The sequence below is a fragment of the Phocoena phocoena genome, chromosome 14 (assembly GCF_963924675.1).
Source record: "Phocoena phocoena chromosome 14, mPhoPho1.1, whole genome shotgun sequence".
In the NCBI taxonomy this organism is placed as follows: domain Eukaryota; kingdom Metazoa; phylum Chordata; class Mammalia; order Artiodactyla; family Phocoenidae; genus Phocoena; species Phocoena phocoena.
The window spans coordinates 36,751,962-36,771,266 of NC_089232.1; the positions used below are offsets into that span (position 1 = coordinate 36,751,962).

The following is a 19,305-nucleotide window of genomic DNA, read 5'->3' on the forward strand; positions in this document are numbered from 1 at the left end:
AGTCAAGTAAGAATTTCTGAAGCTCTATGGGAAGGAGTGGAGCCTACTCAACAGTTCTACTTAAGGAAAGGTGGAGAAATGATGGAAAAGCCAAGCTTTAAAGACTTTCAAGTTCCTTTCAAACATGGATGGCAACTGGTGATTGCTCTATAACATACCAGAGTGGTTAAGAGCCTGGTCTCAGGCAGATCTGGGCCTAAATTCTGGTTCTGCCACTTACTTAATAGTTAAGTAAACCACTCAGTCTCAGAGCTTTCAATTGTGAAACAGAGAAAACAGCGAGCTCCTAGACTCATCTAAGGATCATGTAAGGAAATGCATGTGAAAGCTGAGAACATGCTTGGCACATCAGCACAGAATAAATGTCTGCTGTTATTGCTCTTACTACTGTTGCTGATAAGCACATAAAGTAGGCCCCAATCTGTGCACTAGAGATGAAAATAGGGCTGTACTCCTTGAAGAGCTCCATTATTGTTACTAAAGGATATGAAAGAAACAGGTCTTTGGAGCCTGCCACCTGGTTCATACCAGGGCTCTTCCTTTTAGATGACTTACTAACTGAACTTCAGCTTCCTCTTTTTAAAATGAGCATAATAATAGCACCTATCTTCCAGGTCTGTTGTGAATATTAAATGAGATAACAAACACAAAGGATTCAGTACATCTGACATAAGCACCCCAACATTGAAAATAAGCATTAATTACAGAATACAGAGCTGCACATACACAGGTTTTTTTTTGTTTTGTTTTGTTTTTTTGCGGTACGCAGGCCTCTCACCACTGCGGCCTCTCCCGTTGCGGAGCACAGGCTCCGGACGCGCAGGCTCAGTGGCCATGGCTCACAGGCCCAGCCGCTCCGCGGCATGTGGGATCCTCCCAGACCGGGGCACGAACCCGCATCCCCTGCATCGGCAGGCGGACTCTCAACCACTACGCCACCAGGGAAGCCCCATACACAGGTTTTTATGAAATTTTTAAATGAAAAATCCTTAATGCTTTGCTTCATTAAAAAACAAAAAATTTTGGAATAGTGTTTGTTTCATGCTCTTTTGAAATAATAGAAAACTTTCCAATCTCCCAAGGGCTTTAGGACTATATACAATGAAAACACTTGTCTTTCACAAGCCTTTCTATAAAAAGAAATCTTTGTTTAATGGCTTACTTCTGCCTTTTTCCATATTTAGTCTAGTTATAGGTACCCCTCTGGCATTTCTATGTTTCTTCTCAGCTATCTTTTTTTTTCTGAGCATGGAAGAAACATTCCATAAGCATTTTTAGCAATTATTTTGTGCTTCCTTTGACTCAGCAGGAAGTTTAAAAATGAATACATGTAACAAAAATCAGTTTAGATAGCTTGATAATGTTTCTAGTTAAAAACACAGTGAATCTCTGCAACTTTTCTAAAAATCGAACTATTCTAAAATTAAAAGCTTATTTAAACACATATTGTAAATTGTTAACTTATTCAATTCTCATGTGTTTACTTACCTATAGCATTTTGTTTCTTACCCTTAATATTTTTGCCTCTCAAGGTCCCATACTTAATGCCCTCCCATTAAAACTTGTAGCAACTTCCAGGACTTCCTTGGTGGTCCATGGTAAAGAATCTGCCTTCCAATGCCGGGTACGCGGGTTCAATCCCTGGTCAGGGAACTAAGATCCCACATGCCGTGGGGCAACTAAGCCCTTGAGCCACAACTACTGAGCTTGTGCACCTCAAGGAGAGAGCCTGTGTGCCACAAACTACAGAGCCCACAAGCCCTGGAGCCCACGCGCTCTGAAGCCTGCGCATCACAACTAGAGAGAGAAAACCGGCACGCCACAACTAGAGAGAAGCTCACGCACCGCAACGAAGAGCCGGCATGCCTCAACAAAGATCCTGCAACTAAGACCAAATGCAGCCAAAAAGTAATAATAAAATAAATAAATTAAGAAAAAAACTGTAGCAACTTCCAAAATGTTGAAGAGATTTAAAATCATAATAGTCTTATTACAACCGTATACTTTAAACCTGATAAACTAGAGAAGAGATGACAGTAAAAGAACTGACAGAAAACCTAAATGACAAAAACAAGAAACAGTGATTACAGATGGCAAATGATCCTACAAAGTAGGTGGTAACTGAAGAGACGTGCCAACTGCTCCCTAACCCTTACAATAATTGAGAATATTTTTATAGACACTCCAGGAAGTTCAAAGACTTTTCGATATTTTTTTTTAACTGTTAAAGTCAAAAGTAATATATACCAATGGTAAAAAAAAAAAAAAAAATTCAAATACTACAAACAGGTACATGCTCATCACCCCTTTATAGAAGTGAGCTAAAATCATAAAATTAGTCAACCTTGTGAGACATTTGGCCCATATCCTTATCAGCTAGGGTGGTAGTTTTCAAAGAACATTCCACTTCAGTATGGATTAGAAAGGGCAAAGGGTGATGACCAGAGTTGGAAAGGAATTCTAACAGAAGAGATAGGAAGTCCAAAAGCCAATCTGCTTATGTGACTAGGACTAGCTCTTCACTAAATTCACCGTAAATTTCCCCTATAAGTCAACCCTCCTGTTAGTCTAACTGTGGACAAAAGATGCTTCAAAATAACTGTGACAATCCTAAATTTCCAAAAAAATAACACTGAAGCCTCTAACATCAAATCTTATTTATGCTGCATACTAGCTTTAAACTCTAAGGTACTAAATAGCAGTGTGATTAAAGTGATTAAAGCAGTGTACATTGTTAGTTTAATTATATAATTCACACTGTTGGAGCAGCCCTGGAGAAATGAAGGTGGGGCAGGGGGGAAAGGTCAGAGGCTATTAAAAAAAAGTTTTATGGAAGATTAAAGAGCAGGAGGAGGGAGCTTCCCTGGTGGCGCAGTGGTTGAGAGTCCACCTGCCAATGCAGGAGACATGGGTTCATGCCCCGGTCCAGGAAGATCCCACATGCCGCGGAGCGGCCGGGCCCGTGAGCCATGGCCGCTGAGCCTGCGCGTCCAGAGCCTGTGCTCCGCAACAGGAGAGGCCACAAGAGTGAGAGACCCACGTACCATTAAAAAAAAAAAAAAAAAAAAAGGAGCACGTGGAGGAAAACAAAGGCTAAAAGAAAGGCCAGATATAAAACTGATATAAAACTGAGGAGGAGATATGGGGATATATGTATACATATAGCTGATTCACTTTAATATACAGCAGAAACTAACACAACATTGTAAAGCAATTATACTCCAATAAAGATGTTTAAAAAAAAAAACTGAGGGTAGAGGCTAGACTGACCTCTTCTTTGGAGAACTCTGAATGAAGGAAAAGGCAATACTTTAGAAAGATACATATTTGCTTAGCTTGTGTGTTTAAGGAAAGAAGTAAAGTGGGAATCAAGCCCTACAGCTGCACAAGGAAACTGTTGGGGATAATGGAAAAGTTCTATATCTTGATTATGATGGTAGTTACACGGCTGTATGCGTTTCTGAACTCAGAAAACTTATACTAAAAAAGAATAAATTTTACTGTATGTAAATTATAACTTAATCAACCTAACATTAAAAAAAAGCTATTAACAGCTAAAATGCTGATTAACCTTATAAAGTTTATCACAAGAAACAAAAACAAGAATAAACATCTTTTTTTTACCTTGAACTTATTTTTTTAATTGTAGTTGATTTACAATGTTGTGTTGGTTTCAGGTGTACAGCAAAGTGCTTCAATCACATGTACACACACACACACACATATGCATGCATTTTTTCAGTTTCTTTTCCATTAAAGGTTATTATAAGGTACTGAATATAGTTCCCTGCAATATTACAGCAGGACTTTGTTTTTACCTATTTTACATATAGTAGTGTGTATCTGTTAATCCCAAACTCCTAATTCATCCCTCTCTCCCATCTTTCCCCTTTGGTAACCATGTTTGTTTTCTATGTCTGTGAATCTATTTGTTTTGTAAATAAGTGCCTTTGTATTTTTTTAGATCCCACATATAAGTGATATCATATGATATGTGCCTTTCTCTGACTTACTTCACTTAGTATGATAATCTCTAGGTCCATTCGTGTTGCTGCAAATGGCATTATCTCATTCGTTTTTATGGCTAATATTCCTGTGTGTGTGTGTGTGTGTGTGTACACCACATCTTCTTTATCCATTCCTCTGTCGATGGACACTTAGGCTGTTCGCATGTCTTGGCTATTATGAATAGTGCTGCTATGAACATTGGGGTGCATGTTGTCTTTTCAAATTATAGTTTTATCTGGATATATGTCCAGGAATGGGACTGCTGGATCATATGGTAACTCTATTTTTAGTTTTTTAAGGAAACTCCATGCTGTTTTCCATAGCAGCTGCACCAATTACATTCCCACCAACAGTGTAGAAGGGTTCCCTTTCTTTACACCCTCTCCAGCATTTATTATTTGTAGATTTTTTTGATGATGGTCATTCTGACCAGAGTGAGGTTATATCTCAATGTAGTTTTGATTTACATTTCTCTAATAATTAGCAATGTTGAGCATCTTTTCATGTGCCTGTTGGTTATCTGTTTGTCTTCTCTGGAGAAACGTCTCTTTAGGTCTTCTGCTCATTTTTTGACTGGGTCGTTTTCTTTTTTTTTATATAGAGCCATATGAGCTGTTTGTATATTTTGGAGATTAATCCCTTGTCGGTCACACTGTTTGCAACTATTTTCTCCCATTCTGTAGGTTGTCTTTTTGTTTTGTTGATGGTTTCCTTTGCTGTGCAAAAGCTCTTAAGTTTAACTAGGTCCCATTTGTTCATTTTTGCTTTTAAGAATAGCATCTTTTAACTATTTGGGTTGATGTTTTACAATGTTGAAAAATCTAAGCAAACTGTTTGAGGTATATAATGAAGCATGGTTTTTAAATTCTGTTCCCATCTTCCACCGTTAGTGTCTCTCTCAAATGGAAACTGTAGTTTCTGACATTTTTCCTGTGTAACCCAGCGGCTGAGGTTTTCAGCCAGCAACAGGAGCTGCAATGTCAGGCAAAGAGACTCAGCACCCGGCTCTCTCAGGGCCTTTCTTCTGGCTCTAGACATGGAGAAGCAGACACATCTACCATACGCTCCACAACCAGAGAACAAGCTAAATGCTATAAACCTGTTTGTTTCTAGACTCCTATTATGTTCAAAGCTTTTTTCTCTTTGATTTTCCTCCCATCCTCAGAGAAGTCTTGCCTCAAGGTTACCCCAAGAGTCTACCTTAATGCTAAGAAGTCTTTCCGGAGCCCCCATGCCAGTTAGATGCTTCCATAGCACCCTATGGATTGCTTCTCACACTATTCCATAGGTAGCTGTTTCTGGATCCATTTCCTCTAAAACTCAAGGCCAAAATGCTGAAGAAGGGCCAAGACTTATTTTTTTGTAGTCCCAGCATGCAGCTAGTTCCTGACAGAGAGGAAGCACCCAATAAAAGTTTCTCGAATGATATTCTAAAAAAGTACTTCTGTCCACTCTGAGAAAATGTACATTTATACAGTTTTACCTATAAGTTCAAAAAATCTATCTAGGGCCTACAATCCCTGCAGAGACTTCCTGGGTTCAGATGCCTAGTGTAAACTTATTCCAGTTTCATCTTGCGTATACAATGGGATGAGCAGAGGGTCAGTTGTCCACATCTGATCTAGAATAAGGAAAAGGAATTAGTAAAATGTTCCCAAGGAATTACAGGGCAGAAAGGATTACAGGTAGGTATGGGCCACCCACTCTTTTTTTTTTTTTTTAAATTCTTCCAGTGCCAATCTTGCAGGTTCAGGGTTGTCCTGTATTAGATAAAAATAATGGGAATTCCCTCACAGTTGTACCACAGATGAAGATGTGGGATAGGAGAACTTCACGGATGTATTGTTCTTATCTGATTATAAGACACAAAATGCCTACATAAAATATACACTTGGAGAGTATAATAATAAATTGATCTATATTAGGCCTTGCAACAATGGGCCAAGGTCCAAAAAGGTTCTTTATATGGTGGGGGTTGCGGAGGGGGGGAATGGTAATGTTCAGAGGAGTGGTACTACTACCTATATCCATGCTATAATTTTCCCAAGGAACTCGATTCTGTGGGATTGGACCATCCCCAACTCTAGACACAGGGGGTGTGGTTAGAGACCCTGGTCTAACACTATTACCTAGAGTCTCTCAGAGTCAACCATGGGATTGATGTTAAAGTGGCCATATATTTACTATTACTATTTCTAAAGTGAAATAATAAATAAGTAACCAGAACAGAAGTAAGACTCATAGGCCTGTGGTCAGCCCCCTTAGTCACATCCCCTTCCTGAAATAAGTTTCCTGTATATAAAGGCATGTGAAGGAAGGTAGTCCTGGAGAAAATTAAAGACTGTTCAATTCATCATGGAATCAAAAGGCAGGGAATGAGTTTTAGCAATATTTGCCAAATTAGTATTAGTATTTTTGATTAGATTAGTAATTCTACATATTACCATTTTAAAATTTTACTTCAAGGAAAAGATGAGGCCCTCTGGTATCCACCCATGTCCCCAGGTCCATTTCCTTAAATGCTACTACCTATTTCCTTTTTGTGGAATACTTTTACATTCAGGATCTAATGTTATCTTTTTTTTTTAATTAAAAAAAAATTTTTTTTTATACAGCAGGTTCTTATTAGTTATCCATTTTATACATATTAGTGTATATATGTCAATCCCAATCTCCCAATTCATCCTACCACCACCATCACCCCCCACCCTGCTTCCCCCCTTGGTGTCCACATGTTTGTTCTCTACATCTGTGTCTCTATTTCTGCCTTGCAAACCAGTTCATCTGTACCATTTTTCTAGATTCCACATATATGTGTTAATATACAATATGTTTTTCTCTTTCTGACTTACTTCACTCTGTATGACAGTCTCTAGGTCCATCCATACCTCTACAAATGACCCAATTTCATTCCTTTTATGGCTGAGTAATATTCCATTGTATATATGTACCACATCTTCTTTACAGGATCTAATGTTATCTCTACACACACACAAAACAACAAGTCTCTAATGGCTTTGCCATTAGCTGCTGACTACAGTTGGGAAATCTTCATCATGCTCAAAGCAAACCATCCTGTGTCATATCACGGCAGATCCTTGGCCAAATTGCCTCCAGTAAGTCTTTCAAAAAAGATGTGCAAACATTAGCTGCACAATATATTATAATTCACCTTCCAAAAGACAAATTTTAAAAATCTGTATTTTTACTCTGTACACGTACACTGTAACTTTCTCAGAATGCTTTATTATTATATTTAAACACGTTTTAATGTTTTTGTACTGATAAGACTAAGAGTACTAGGGGGAAGCAGCCGCAAGGCACAGGGATATTAGCTCGGGGCTTTGTGACAGCCTGGAGGGGTGGGATGGGGAGAGTGGGAGGGAGGGAGACGCAAGAGGGAAGACATATGGGAACATATGTATATGTGTAGCTGATTCACTTTGTTGTAGAGCAGAAACTAACACACCACTGTAAAGCAATTATACCCCAATAAAGATGTTTAAAAAAAAAAGACTAAGAGTAAGGAAAGCTCTCAGTTATTTTGTGGAACAAAACAAAAAAAATCTGTTGAAGCTAAATACCACATTGATACAATATTTTTCATGCCAAGTCTCTATCTCAATCAAACAAACAAAAAGAGTTGACCCTATATAACTCCTCCCCATTCACAAATACACCCTCACCCTTTTGAGGACTATAAAACAAGAATGACAATCATAAAACAACCAGGGACTTTGTGTTCCTATCTAAATGAAACATTTAGAGAATATTTTTCATATAATTTTCATATAAATGATAATGTACTTTATTGTCACCAGAGGTCATGGCCAGCCAGGTGATAACAGGTTTTAAGTTAGGTCTCAAAAGAACCCGTCAGTCCCAATACCTTCTTGAGTAGGCTCTGTATCTTCCCAAATCTTTTATCTATTTCCCATCCCTCTCCATCCTCAACATTTAAGCTCAACCATTAAGCTTGGCAAGGAACAAGACACTCTTACGGCCTCTCTAGAAAGCAATTAAATGGTCCAATGAAGCTGTACATGCTGACTGGTCCCTCCTCGCTAGTCAAAAACATTAACCTTAATACATTTTTTAAAAAACTTTCCTTAAGTAGCTAAATATCAAGATAACTAAATGAATGTAATAATCAAGATTAACACTCACAAAATGGGGGCAAAGCATTATCCATGGCATAACTCCATAAATTGCGTTCTTCTTCTAAGCATAATTCAATAAAATATGGGCTCAATAGGCTTTTCAAAAAAAAAAAAAACGTATGTCAGAGAACAGACTGGTGGTTGCCAAAGGGGAGGAGGAAGTGAAATGTGTGATGGGGATCCAGAAGCACAAACTTTCAGTTATAAAATAAATAAGTCATGGGGATGTAAAGTAAACATGGAGAGTACAGTCAATAACATTGTATTAACTCTGTATGGTGACAGATGGTAACTAGACTTACAGTGGTGATCATTTAGCAATGCATACAAATGTTAAATTAAATCACTATGTTGTACATCTGAAAGTAATAAAATGTTGTATGTTAGTTATACCTCAATAAAAAAAATATATATATGTGCTCACTGACAGAGCTAAAATGAAGTATGCAACACAGTAGGCAAGAATGAGTAAGTAAAACTTGACAACATAAAATTTCAATGTCTCTCTATAAGTATATCCTTCAATCTAGTATTTATAAAAAAATAGTTTTACCTAAAATGTAATCATCTGAATTGAAAAAGGCATTTGAGGTCAGTTTTCTGGGAACCAAAGAAGTAAACTACTGAAGATCTTCTAAAAATAAATACACTAAAATGGGGTCAACAAACTTTCCATAAAGGTCCAGAAAGGAAGTATTTCGGGTTTTGTAAGCCGTATGGTCTTCATCACAACTATTCAACTCTGCCATTGTAGTATCACAGCATTGTAACACCTATAGAAAATATGTAAATGAGTAAGTGTGGTTGTGTTCTGAAAACTTTATTTACAAAACAAGGTGGCCAACTCCTACACAAAAATATAGATCCTCTGTCATAACAATGTTTATATGCAAGGATGACATGAGAAATGTCACTCTAAATGGCTATTCTCTGACAATAATTTCTTTTTAGTTAAGAGGGTACAGTATCACCTGCATTTAAAAAATAAAAACCTATGTTCAGGCTTCCCTGGTGGCACAGTGGTTAAGAATCTGCCTGCCAACACAGGCGACACGGGTTCGAGCCCTCGTCTGGGAAGATTGCACATGCTGCAGAGCAACTAAGCCCATGTGCCACAACTACTGAGCCTGTGCTCTAGAGCCCTCGAGCCACAACTACTGAGCCGCGTGCCACAACTACTGAAGCCCACGCGCCTAGAGCCCGTGCTCCGCAACAAGAAAAGCCACCGCAATGACAAGCCCGCGCACTGCAACAAACAATAGCCCCCGGTTGCTACAACTAGAGAAAGCCCGCACGCAGCAACGAAGACCCAACGCAGCCAAAAACAAATAAATTTTTTTAAATGCTTAAAAAAAAAAAAAAGAACCTATGTTCACTAAATAATGTGTTTTGAAAGGAAAACTGACCTCTATATAACCTCTATGACCAGAGAGTAAAAAGCCTGGGGGTGGGGAGGAGAGGGAGGGAGCCGGAGGAGTGTAGGGGAAGCAAGGTGAATGAATATTAACCTATAATTTGTATTCTCAGAACTACTTGCCAAAGCTAATAGTTAACAGAGTATGTAAGACACATTTGTGCCCTCAGGAAGCTCATAACATAGTTAAAAGAGCAAACTTATTTTTTCCCTCTGCATTTCAAAACCCTCAACATTAAGGGCACATGGGATTATAAGAACATTTTTTAAAAGATGCTCACAACCTAGACTTTAAAATAAAGACATATATATATATATATATATTTTTTTTTTTTTTTTTTTGCGGTACGTGGGCCTCTCACTGTTGTGGCCTCTCGCGTTGCCGTTGCGGAGCACAGGCTCCAGACGCGCAGGCTCAGCGGCCATGGCTCACGGGCCCAGCCGCTCCGCGGCATGTAGGATCTTCCCGGACTGGGGCACGAACCCGTGTCCCCTGCATTGGCAGGTGGACTCTCAACCACTGCGCCACCAGGGAAGCCCCCAAAGACATATTTTTAATGGAGATTTACATTTTTATAAAGAGAAAAGACTTCATAAAATCATATTACATCCAGAATTCTATATTTCTTTCTTTTTATTTTTCTATATCAATTCAGCATTCCTATCAGTAACTACAGCTCACTGCAGGGGCATAGCCTCCTGAAAGGATTTGTCAAGACCTTGTTTGGAATGGTGGCGCTGAACTGGAAAAATCCCTAGGTGGTTCTGATCCCTCTACTTGCTTCCTCCCCCCGACTCCAATCCCCATGCCAAGAAACCCTCCTATGTATCACAATCTTCTCTCAAAATACACAAAGGCAGATTTCTCCATTGTGAAAGCAGAATCCTGAATCATAAAATATACTGTAAGTAATCAATTTTTGTGCCTTCCTTCAAGGTAGGCTCTATCATCAAAAGGTTAAGTTTGTGTAACGAGAAAAAAAATTCCCAAGTCTGCAAGAATTAAGAAGAAAACCTTTATCCCCAGGTCTGTCATTAATCAGGAAAGTAAAGCCATTTCAACTAGGAATACATTCCTAGCAAAAATATTAATTATTTAAAATGGGAAAATACATAATGCATAAATTTTTTATTATAATTTTAGGCCTAATCCCATTCTTTTTTTAATCTGACTGAATTTACAACTAGTTCCTTTTTAAAATTATATACCTATCCAGAAGATTGCTCTAAATAATTTTTCAGGAGAAAATATGATTAATTCTACCACTTAAAAGCAGAAAAATAAATCACAGTACATCACTAGAGCGAAGGAAATCAAAGACTAAAATAGAAGACCCTAAAGAAAAAATATATATATATGTATGCACACTGTAATTAGCAAGCACTACAGACAAGAGGAATTTTAACTTCAACATCAAAAATGAGAGATGCCTCAAGGTGAACGCTTAGGTGGGATTTTTTTTTTTTTTTTGCTTTGTTTTCTTTTTTTACCATGAGCATGTAATTTATAATTTTTAAAAGTTTTATAACTGAAAGACAATTTTGACATATAGGAAAAAATGTACTCTTCACCAGGAACTACATTTAAGATTTTCTCATTAGAAGAAATATGAGGGACTCCATTAGCTTAAGCCACCAGATATGGTATACAAATGAATGCATGCAGTTATGTCCCAATAAAACTTTACAAAACACAAGCAGTGGTGCAGCCCTCAGACAGTAGTTTGCCAAACTCCTGCTTAAAACAGACCTGTTTTTAAACCAATGTTAGATTATTTAAGATTACAGATACATAAGAGATAAACTATCTACATACAATTATTCCACTCCATCAAGCCTTTTCTACCTTCAGTGAAAAATGCCACAAGCAGCAGTGGTCAAAACTGCTGACAGGAAAGGAAAGAAAGGTCACTGTGTTAACCAAACCTGTCCCTGAAACAATCACTTAATTTAGATCAATCATTCAACTCAGGATACATGGTCTCCTAGCCTCAAAGACTAGTAAGAAGACAACACATGCATACAAACAACTGCTACTAATTAGTGTGGCTTACTACCTCAGCATGATAGAAATAACCACGAACATCTGCAAAATGTTTCATGGTTTAACATGTTTCCATATGTTTCTTAAGAGAGTCTCATAACAACCCTGTGAAGTACAGAAAGCACTTGGTATCATTCTCATTTTACACAAAGCTCAAAAGCAGTAGAGCTAGGATTTGAACCTCTGATATTACAGCATTACACCTCTTCAGTGCAGCTTTCTGCTAGGAGCTGACAACAGAGGTAGAGGCATTTAGACTGAGCCTCAAAGAATGAGCAGGATTTTGATAGGTGAAGAGCCCGTAGCATTCCAAGGAAACAACATACACAGAAGTCTAGAAGCAGGGAAATACTATGCGTGTGAAGGGAATGCTGGGTTGGTTCAAGAAAGGCAGGCAAGGGGCTTCCCTGGTGGCGCGGTGGTTGAGAGTCCGCCTGCCGATGCAGGGGGCGCGGGTTCGTGCCCCGATCTGGGAGGATCCCGCATGCCGCGGAGCGGCTGGGCCCGTGAGCCATGGCCGCTGAGCCTGCGCGTCCGGAGCCTGTCCTCCGCAACGGGAGAGGCCACAACAGTGAGAGGCCCGCGTAACGCATAAAAAAAAAAAAAAAAAAAAAAAAAAAGAAAGGCAGGCAAGGGAAATACAGCTAGAAAGATGGGTTGAAAGCATAGGGAGAGCTTTAAGTACCTGACAGTGACTGTACATGACCCTATAGGCAATGAGAAATCAGATGGTTTGGAGATGGAAGAAAACATAATGAAGCTCTTATCATGTGTTTAAACAAAAGAACTGCCTCATATTCAAGGATGTTAAGTTATGAGGTAGTGTTATAGGGAGATCAGACTTTCATAAGTGCTCTGCAGGACTGGATAGATGGGTCTAAAAGAAAGGAAAGTAGTAGCAGGCTATCTCTGTAGTTTCAATGTCTGAATTGATGGTTCCTACAGGTACCCTATAGTACCCCACCCCCAAAAGTTAAACCAGTGTCTGAAATTACCTTAAATTTTCCTACATTTTATCCAAAACTTACCGAATCTTCTGGAGGTTTCTGGATTTTTCCCCAATCCACAGAAGGTCCCTTTTCTTGCAAAAATCTATGAAATAGCTTCCGAAATCCATCAAGGTCTTTTTTAGTGTGCTATGAGAATAGAAGTCGTTGTTATAACTAGCAGAATGCTTAATATTTAATAAAAACAGACATATTGTACATTTAAAATACCTTTCAGTGAAATTCTTATACATTTAAAACATGGAGTACAGCAGAGACTTTTTTACACCCCAATTTAAAACTAAAGAGGAAAAAAAGCTAATAGGAACCACACTTAAAGGAATACAAGTAAACTCGCCATCTCCCACCTGTATCATGTAATCTGAACAGCATTTGGCCTGTGGGAATTCCAACTGGTTCTCTACATTTACTCACCAATGTATTTCTCTACTTCTTTTAAGTGACAATCTTCACCAAAAGAACAAGGAGGAACAAAAATGAGCTAACCTCAAAACATTAAGTATAAATTGAAATTTGAAAATAAAAAGGATAATCTATTGATTTATAAGTAGAAAAGTAAACACCTGCCTATTCTGGGAAACCTCTATCATAGCTGTCAGAGTAGCACAGTTCTGTTAGAACTGGCTCTTTGGAAAAGGCATGCAGGATATAAGGTTGATCAATTAACTTCTCACAATTTTAACTCAACATTGGTATCCATTTTTCCATCCAATGATACCAAAACACAGATCACATAAATTGTAATTTTGTTCTGATTCTTTCAAACTTTAGAAACTTACCAGAATTTAAAAAATAAAAAAGACAATGGTTTTATAATGGGCAAATATTGAAAATCCTTAATTATTGAGCAATCCTAATTTTTTAAATATATCACTACATCTTGTGCTTATTAAGGCTAGATGATCAGTAGCAGCAATAGCAACTCAGTATGTAGATGGATGAAAGCAAAAACAGTGTAGGGTCCTTACTTCAAACTCATGTGATGGTGCTGTGGTGAGTATCTTTTCTAGTTCCTTCTTCACAGATAATTCTAGTTCTTGTCGAATGACTTCTTGGAACTGAGAAGCGCCATCCTGAGACATTGCTTTGCTGAGATCTTAAAACAAAAATATAAAAACCACAGACTGAGAACTCAGCCACTCAAACAGCTGGTAAACCACAACCAATTTATTTCTGGTGTGCCAGCAAATGAAAAGGGCTCAATCTTCTGGTCCCATCAATCTCCAGGAGGATTTTAGCATTGTCAACTAGTTATGACTCAACAATCATATGCACTCAAATTTGACTGTTTGGTACATCTATATGCTTTACAGGTGTATCTAAAATACTCAACACTTTGGGGGAGATGAAGCAGGTGGAAGTAAAATGATTAATCTTCATTTGAGCATACAGTTCCATCTCCGCTGATGTTTCTGTCCTAGCTGTCAAAGCTGGAAAAAAATGAGAACGCCTGGAATAACATTAATAAGGGCATATTTTATAGAACCTGTCCTTATGGAACTGCTGCCTCATAAGAGAACTGAAGGGTTTGGCAACTGAAGCCAAATTGACTCCTTCCTCCTCCAGGACAGATGAAAAATTTAAGGAATCCTTTCCATTTTAGAAGGGGAGCCACTCTAGCTCATATTCCTCCCTAAAGAAGAACCTCTTGAGAGATACTGGCTATTCCAAAGTGCCTCTACTTTCCTGGCATCAAAATTTTCATTTTAAAAGGAGAAGGGCACAGGGCTGCCTCCCTGTTTCTGGTTCCTAATTTCAGCCAAACTTTTCAATGCTCATGTGTGTTGGACAAGACTATCAGGACTTCTGGCATAGCTGGGCACCTCTATGACAGATGGATCTCACTAAAGGTGACAGAAATGCCCCTTAGATGAAAACAAACAAAGAAAAACGCAGAAAAAGAAAACATCCCAGGCCCAAGTACCTTAGGAGGAAAATGCCAACAAGGTTGTTTTACATACTTCATTATCTAGACAGAAATTATCCTGTCTACTTCTTGTAAAATAAGGAACAATCGGATTATTGTTCACCCCCTCTTTATCCTCAACACCTAACTCAATCTTATTTTATAAATGTATTTTTGAAGCTTATGTTCAAACATTTCTTTTGATAGCTAGTTAGTTCTACAAATGTTGGTTAATTTAGCAAAACCATATTTCAATATACCTAAAAACACTCCCACATACCATAAATTCCTTCATTTGTTATCTGGGCAGAAGGAAGCATATAGACAGAATTAAAGGCAACATAATGAATATTTTAAAGATAGTTTTGAGAGCAGAAATTAGTAAATTACTATTAAAAATTAGTAAATATGTAATTCCTGACGTAATTTAATGTAGACAGCCTTTCCCAAACACCGAAAAATGTTAACAAATGAGTTATTTATCATAGCTCTTCAAAATAAAAAGTATATACACAATTTCCAACACATTAAAATTTTAAAAAATACAAGGGAATTTGTTGAAAGCACACAACCTAATCCTAAAATAGTGTTTTCTAACTGTGCTTTTCTTAAAGGCTTAAGTTTATGGACTCCAGTAAAACTACCAAAATGACCCACACTGTAGTTCATAAATAACTTCTCTGTGAGCTAAGAAACACCATAGGAAACACACGCCTTTATGTATGTTCCATAAACAACATAAAGATATGTTTCAACTAGTAAGTAGCAATTTGATTATAATATGTAAAAAATGATGATAATGGATGAACACGTTAGCATAACTTTTTTTTTGCACATAAAGGGTTTACTTTAAATGTTTTAAGGATAGGATAGAGTTACATAATTATAAAATTACAGAATTAACAGACTTATATTGTTTATACTTATAAATGCATAGAACAGGTAACTATCTACACATTGTATGAAATAAAATTAAAATTAAAAATGAATTCAAGCTTGAAAGTTGAGGTCATTTTACCTAATTTTAAAATGCAAATACGAAGACCTCTGAACTATATACCTTCACTCAAACTGCACTAATGATGGAAAACACAAAAAGCACAGCATTCCCAAGGAACCACAAACATTTCGACCATAATTATTTTCTGTTATAATAATTGTTCCTATTTTGTCTTTGGAGAACTTTTTTTTTTTTTAAGACAATCACCTTAAGCATGTTTTTAGACAGTACAATTTGTGACAATCAAAACACAGTCTTCTAGGGCTTCCCTGCTGGCGCAGTGGTTGAGAGTCCGCCTGCCGATGCAGGGGACACGGGTCCATGTCCCGGTCCGGGAGGATCCCAGATGCTGCAGAGCGGCTAGGCCCGTGAGCCACAACTACTGAGCCCTCGCGGCTAGAGCCTGTGCTGTGCAACAAGAGAAGCCACCGCAATGAGAAGCCTGCGCACCTCAACAAAGAGTAGCCCCCTCTCGCAGCAACTAGAGAAAGCCCGCGCGCAGCAACGAAGACCCAACGCAGCCAAAAATAATTAAAAAAAAAAAAAAAAAAATCTCGAGTTGTGACAAATATCCCTAACTTTGATTGGTTTGATATAGCACCAAATGCAGATGAAGAACAATTTGTATTCCTTCTACCCCTCTACAAATCTTAACAGCTTTTACAACAAAGAACGTTATAAGCCTATTACCTCTTCCACCTCATTCCACTGCTGTTTCCTTCCCCTTCCCCTGGGCAAAGTGCTACTATGAAGTTCTGATTTTAAGTGATTAACGAATAAGGGCTTCTAAGGAATAAAGAATTTTCAATCTTAAGCACCTGGCACAGACTAGGAAGCATGGAGCTAGAAACCATTTCCCTTTGCAGTGCCCTCTTTTATCCATCCTGAATTTTTTAAGAAAGGTCTGGAATTTCTGGTAGGAAAAGAAGTATAGAACTCAGAAGCTTTCTTGGACTTAACATTCTCAGGTTACACTTCTGGCAATGGCAGCTGTGTTTCTAATGGAAGGTCAATTAAAGAATCCACTGAATAATGCAAGCTTTCTAACCTCCTAAGATGTTTTGTACCACCTCACTTCCTAGCAATAGAGAATTGATCCCCCTCCACTTTAGACAGAGAGAGCATTTTAGGAATCAAACATTTCATTACCTCAATCATAAATCAAAACATTTTTAGACACGAGACAGAGCATTTAATCTACCCTCAACATTTTACAGATGAGGAAACTGAGGGTGAAAAGTTAAGTGACCTACCCAAAGTCACAGAGCAGGCTAATGCTGGAAGCAAAGCCAATTTATTCTGAGCCCAATTCCACCACAGTGAGGTAGAAATACCCTGCTCATTTTTTCCCTCCTAGTCTGGCTCTCTTTAATCTTTGGCACAAAATCCCCAAATAACACTCTCCTCTGAAAGCATATCTATCAGAATGTCTTCTTATGCCCAGTTGGAACAGACAGGAAACTCCCTACCACATGAAACTGGGTTTACTAGAATTGTCTTAGTTGACTTAATGACAATTTAGTAAATTGGGGATAGAACAAGCAGTAGGCCTTTCGAAACTTTTCCCGTACCTCAATTTCCTAATTCTTTCCTGTTTACGAGAACTAAGATTTCAACACCATCGACTTTCCCCTATCCAACTGGAGCCAAAAAAGGAGGGAGGGGAAGAGAAGAGGAGGAAGAAAGGAATAGAATTGAGAAGTAGGAGACTAGCAAGTGATTGTTTTCATTTCTTAATTCAGGTATTTCATTTTATCCATTTCAGCAACTAAGAAGTGTACATAATACCCTTCCCTGACATCCTGATACTGGCAAACAAAACAACTTCACATTCCAAGGCAGAAAGCTAGCTTCACAAGGAGCAGGCCAGAGATAACACCTAGAGCAACTAAGAAGGTGAGGAGCCCTCCCTCCCAGGCCACCTCCCACCACTCGTTAGATCTGATTAGTCCCAACCTTCCTTGAAAACCCACAATAAAAGGTACCCAAAGTCACAGAATTGGCAAGCTCACTTAATCTTAAACCAGGAAATGACCTGTGAGCCAAATAAGTACGAAACTCTAAGAACGTATTGGCAACTGGAAATAACCATGAATAAAGCCGAGGACATATGCTGAGTAGAATTATGACTTATTAAACCTAACCAGCCTCTCCCAGGCTCTTACTGCAGTCCTTTAAACCAGTTGTTTGCGAATATTCCTCTAGAAAAGCTCTTATTCTTTGGATTCAGCTACCCAGTATTATCTTACATCTTCTACCTCTCTAACCATGCCTCAGTTTCCATAACTGGCTCCTTCTTTCTTCTCCTACTTCCTGGGTTTCCTAAGATTCTGTCCTCAGACCATTTTCCCCCTCAATTATTTCCTTATCCATCTCCTTACTGATAACTCCCAAATACATCCTGATCTTTTTTTCCTGAGCTCCAGGCTCACATTCCCTACTGCCTTCTAGACCTTTTGCACCTGGATACCCAGCTGGGTACCTCAAGCTCAACATGTCCAAAACAAAACTCATCATCTAAACTAAATTCATCTCCCTGCCTCCACCCCTCCCGCCTCGGCACCCCATGGCATTAACATTCTCCTAGTCACTCCGAGGTGACCTAGAAATCTCAGTCACAGTTGGCTCTTCCCTCCTTTCCCCTCACATTACATCCAATCCAATACCAAACTTCCTAATTGAACTGCCACCATTCCATTCATTGCTTTCCATTCGCACTACTGCTACTTTAATTTCACTCTCCTGGTCATGATGACAACAGCTTTCTAACTAGTCTACCCATCTGTCACTCTAATCTGGTGGTACCAGGCAGAATGGATTCATTCCCTTAAACTGCAACTCTAATCATGTCACTTCTCCATTTGATGGGATTTTCATTTGATGGGAAAGAAATACAAATTCCTTAGCCAGGCATACCTTAAAAGCCAAGCTGAAGTACTTTTCTGAGTAGCCAAAGCTAAAGAAAGCGCTCAAGCAGAATGCCTAAAGGCTCCAAGTTCCTATCTCAATAGTAGTTCTAAAACTTTAATATGCATGCAGATCACCTGGAGGGCTTGTTAAAACACATGATTCCTGGGCAAGCTCCCAGAGATCCTGCCTCTGGGTCTGGAGTGAGGAGAATATGCATTTCAAATAACTGAATGCAGCCAGTATTGCCTTGAGTAGCTCTGATATAGACTCTACTCCATTTATTTGAACACGTTTGTATCAGCCATGCATATCAATCATCTTCCTACCCCATTGCTATTCTGGTCACCTATTCTCTACCCCAAGGCCTTCAGAAATGGCACCAGGCCCAGACTGGTCTAAAGCCTTCCCAGGGACTGGTTTAAATGTGAAACATAAAATGATTCTGGCCAGTGAGCAACAAAGATATAGTTTGCAAAGGACTTTGGATAAAGGCGGTCCTCACTGAAAAAAGAGACACCTGAGAAAAATAGTACCTTTTCCATCCCTGGCCACAATGAGTATGTGTCCGCCCCTCACCTTCAGTTTCTTCTGCCATTTAGTGACTTTGAAGAAAGCTGACCCAATAATGAGACAAATATACTTAAGAGAAGGAAGAAAAGACTGATGCAGTCTTTGCACGGAATCAACCAACCCTGGAACATCCTACTTCAAGATTCATGTGATGTAAGTAAGTCCCTCATTTTTTAAGCAAACTGAGTTGGCATTTTTCTGCTCTATGAAATTAAAACCATCCTAACTATTATAAGACTGTTCCAAAACACAGGAGAGAAAAATAGAAATTAAAGGCCCAGTTGTG

At 38.6% G+C, this 19,305-nt stretch overlaps 1 protein-coding gene across 1 annotated transcript in view; it reads right to left on the reverse strand.

The window, feature by feature from the left end:
* Positions 1-19,305, reverse strand: part of UGP2 (UDP-glucose pyrophosphorylase 2) — a 52,656-nt gene that overhangs the window by 24,623 nt on the left and 8,728 nt on the right. Inside the window, exons 2-3 of the mRNA XM_065891133.1 lie at positions 13,602-13,729; positions 12,655-12,762 (exon numbers count right to left, since the gene is read on the reverse strand). Coding sequence (XP_065747205.1) covers positions 12,655-12,762; positions 13,602-13,729 — 236 coding nt within the window. The remainder of the gene's footprint in view (positions 1-12,654; positions 12,763-13,601; positions 13,730-19,305) is intronic.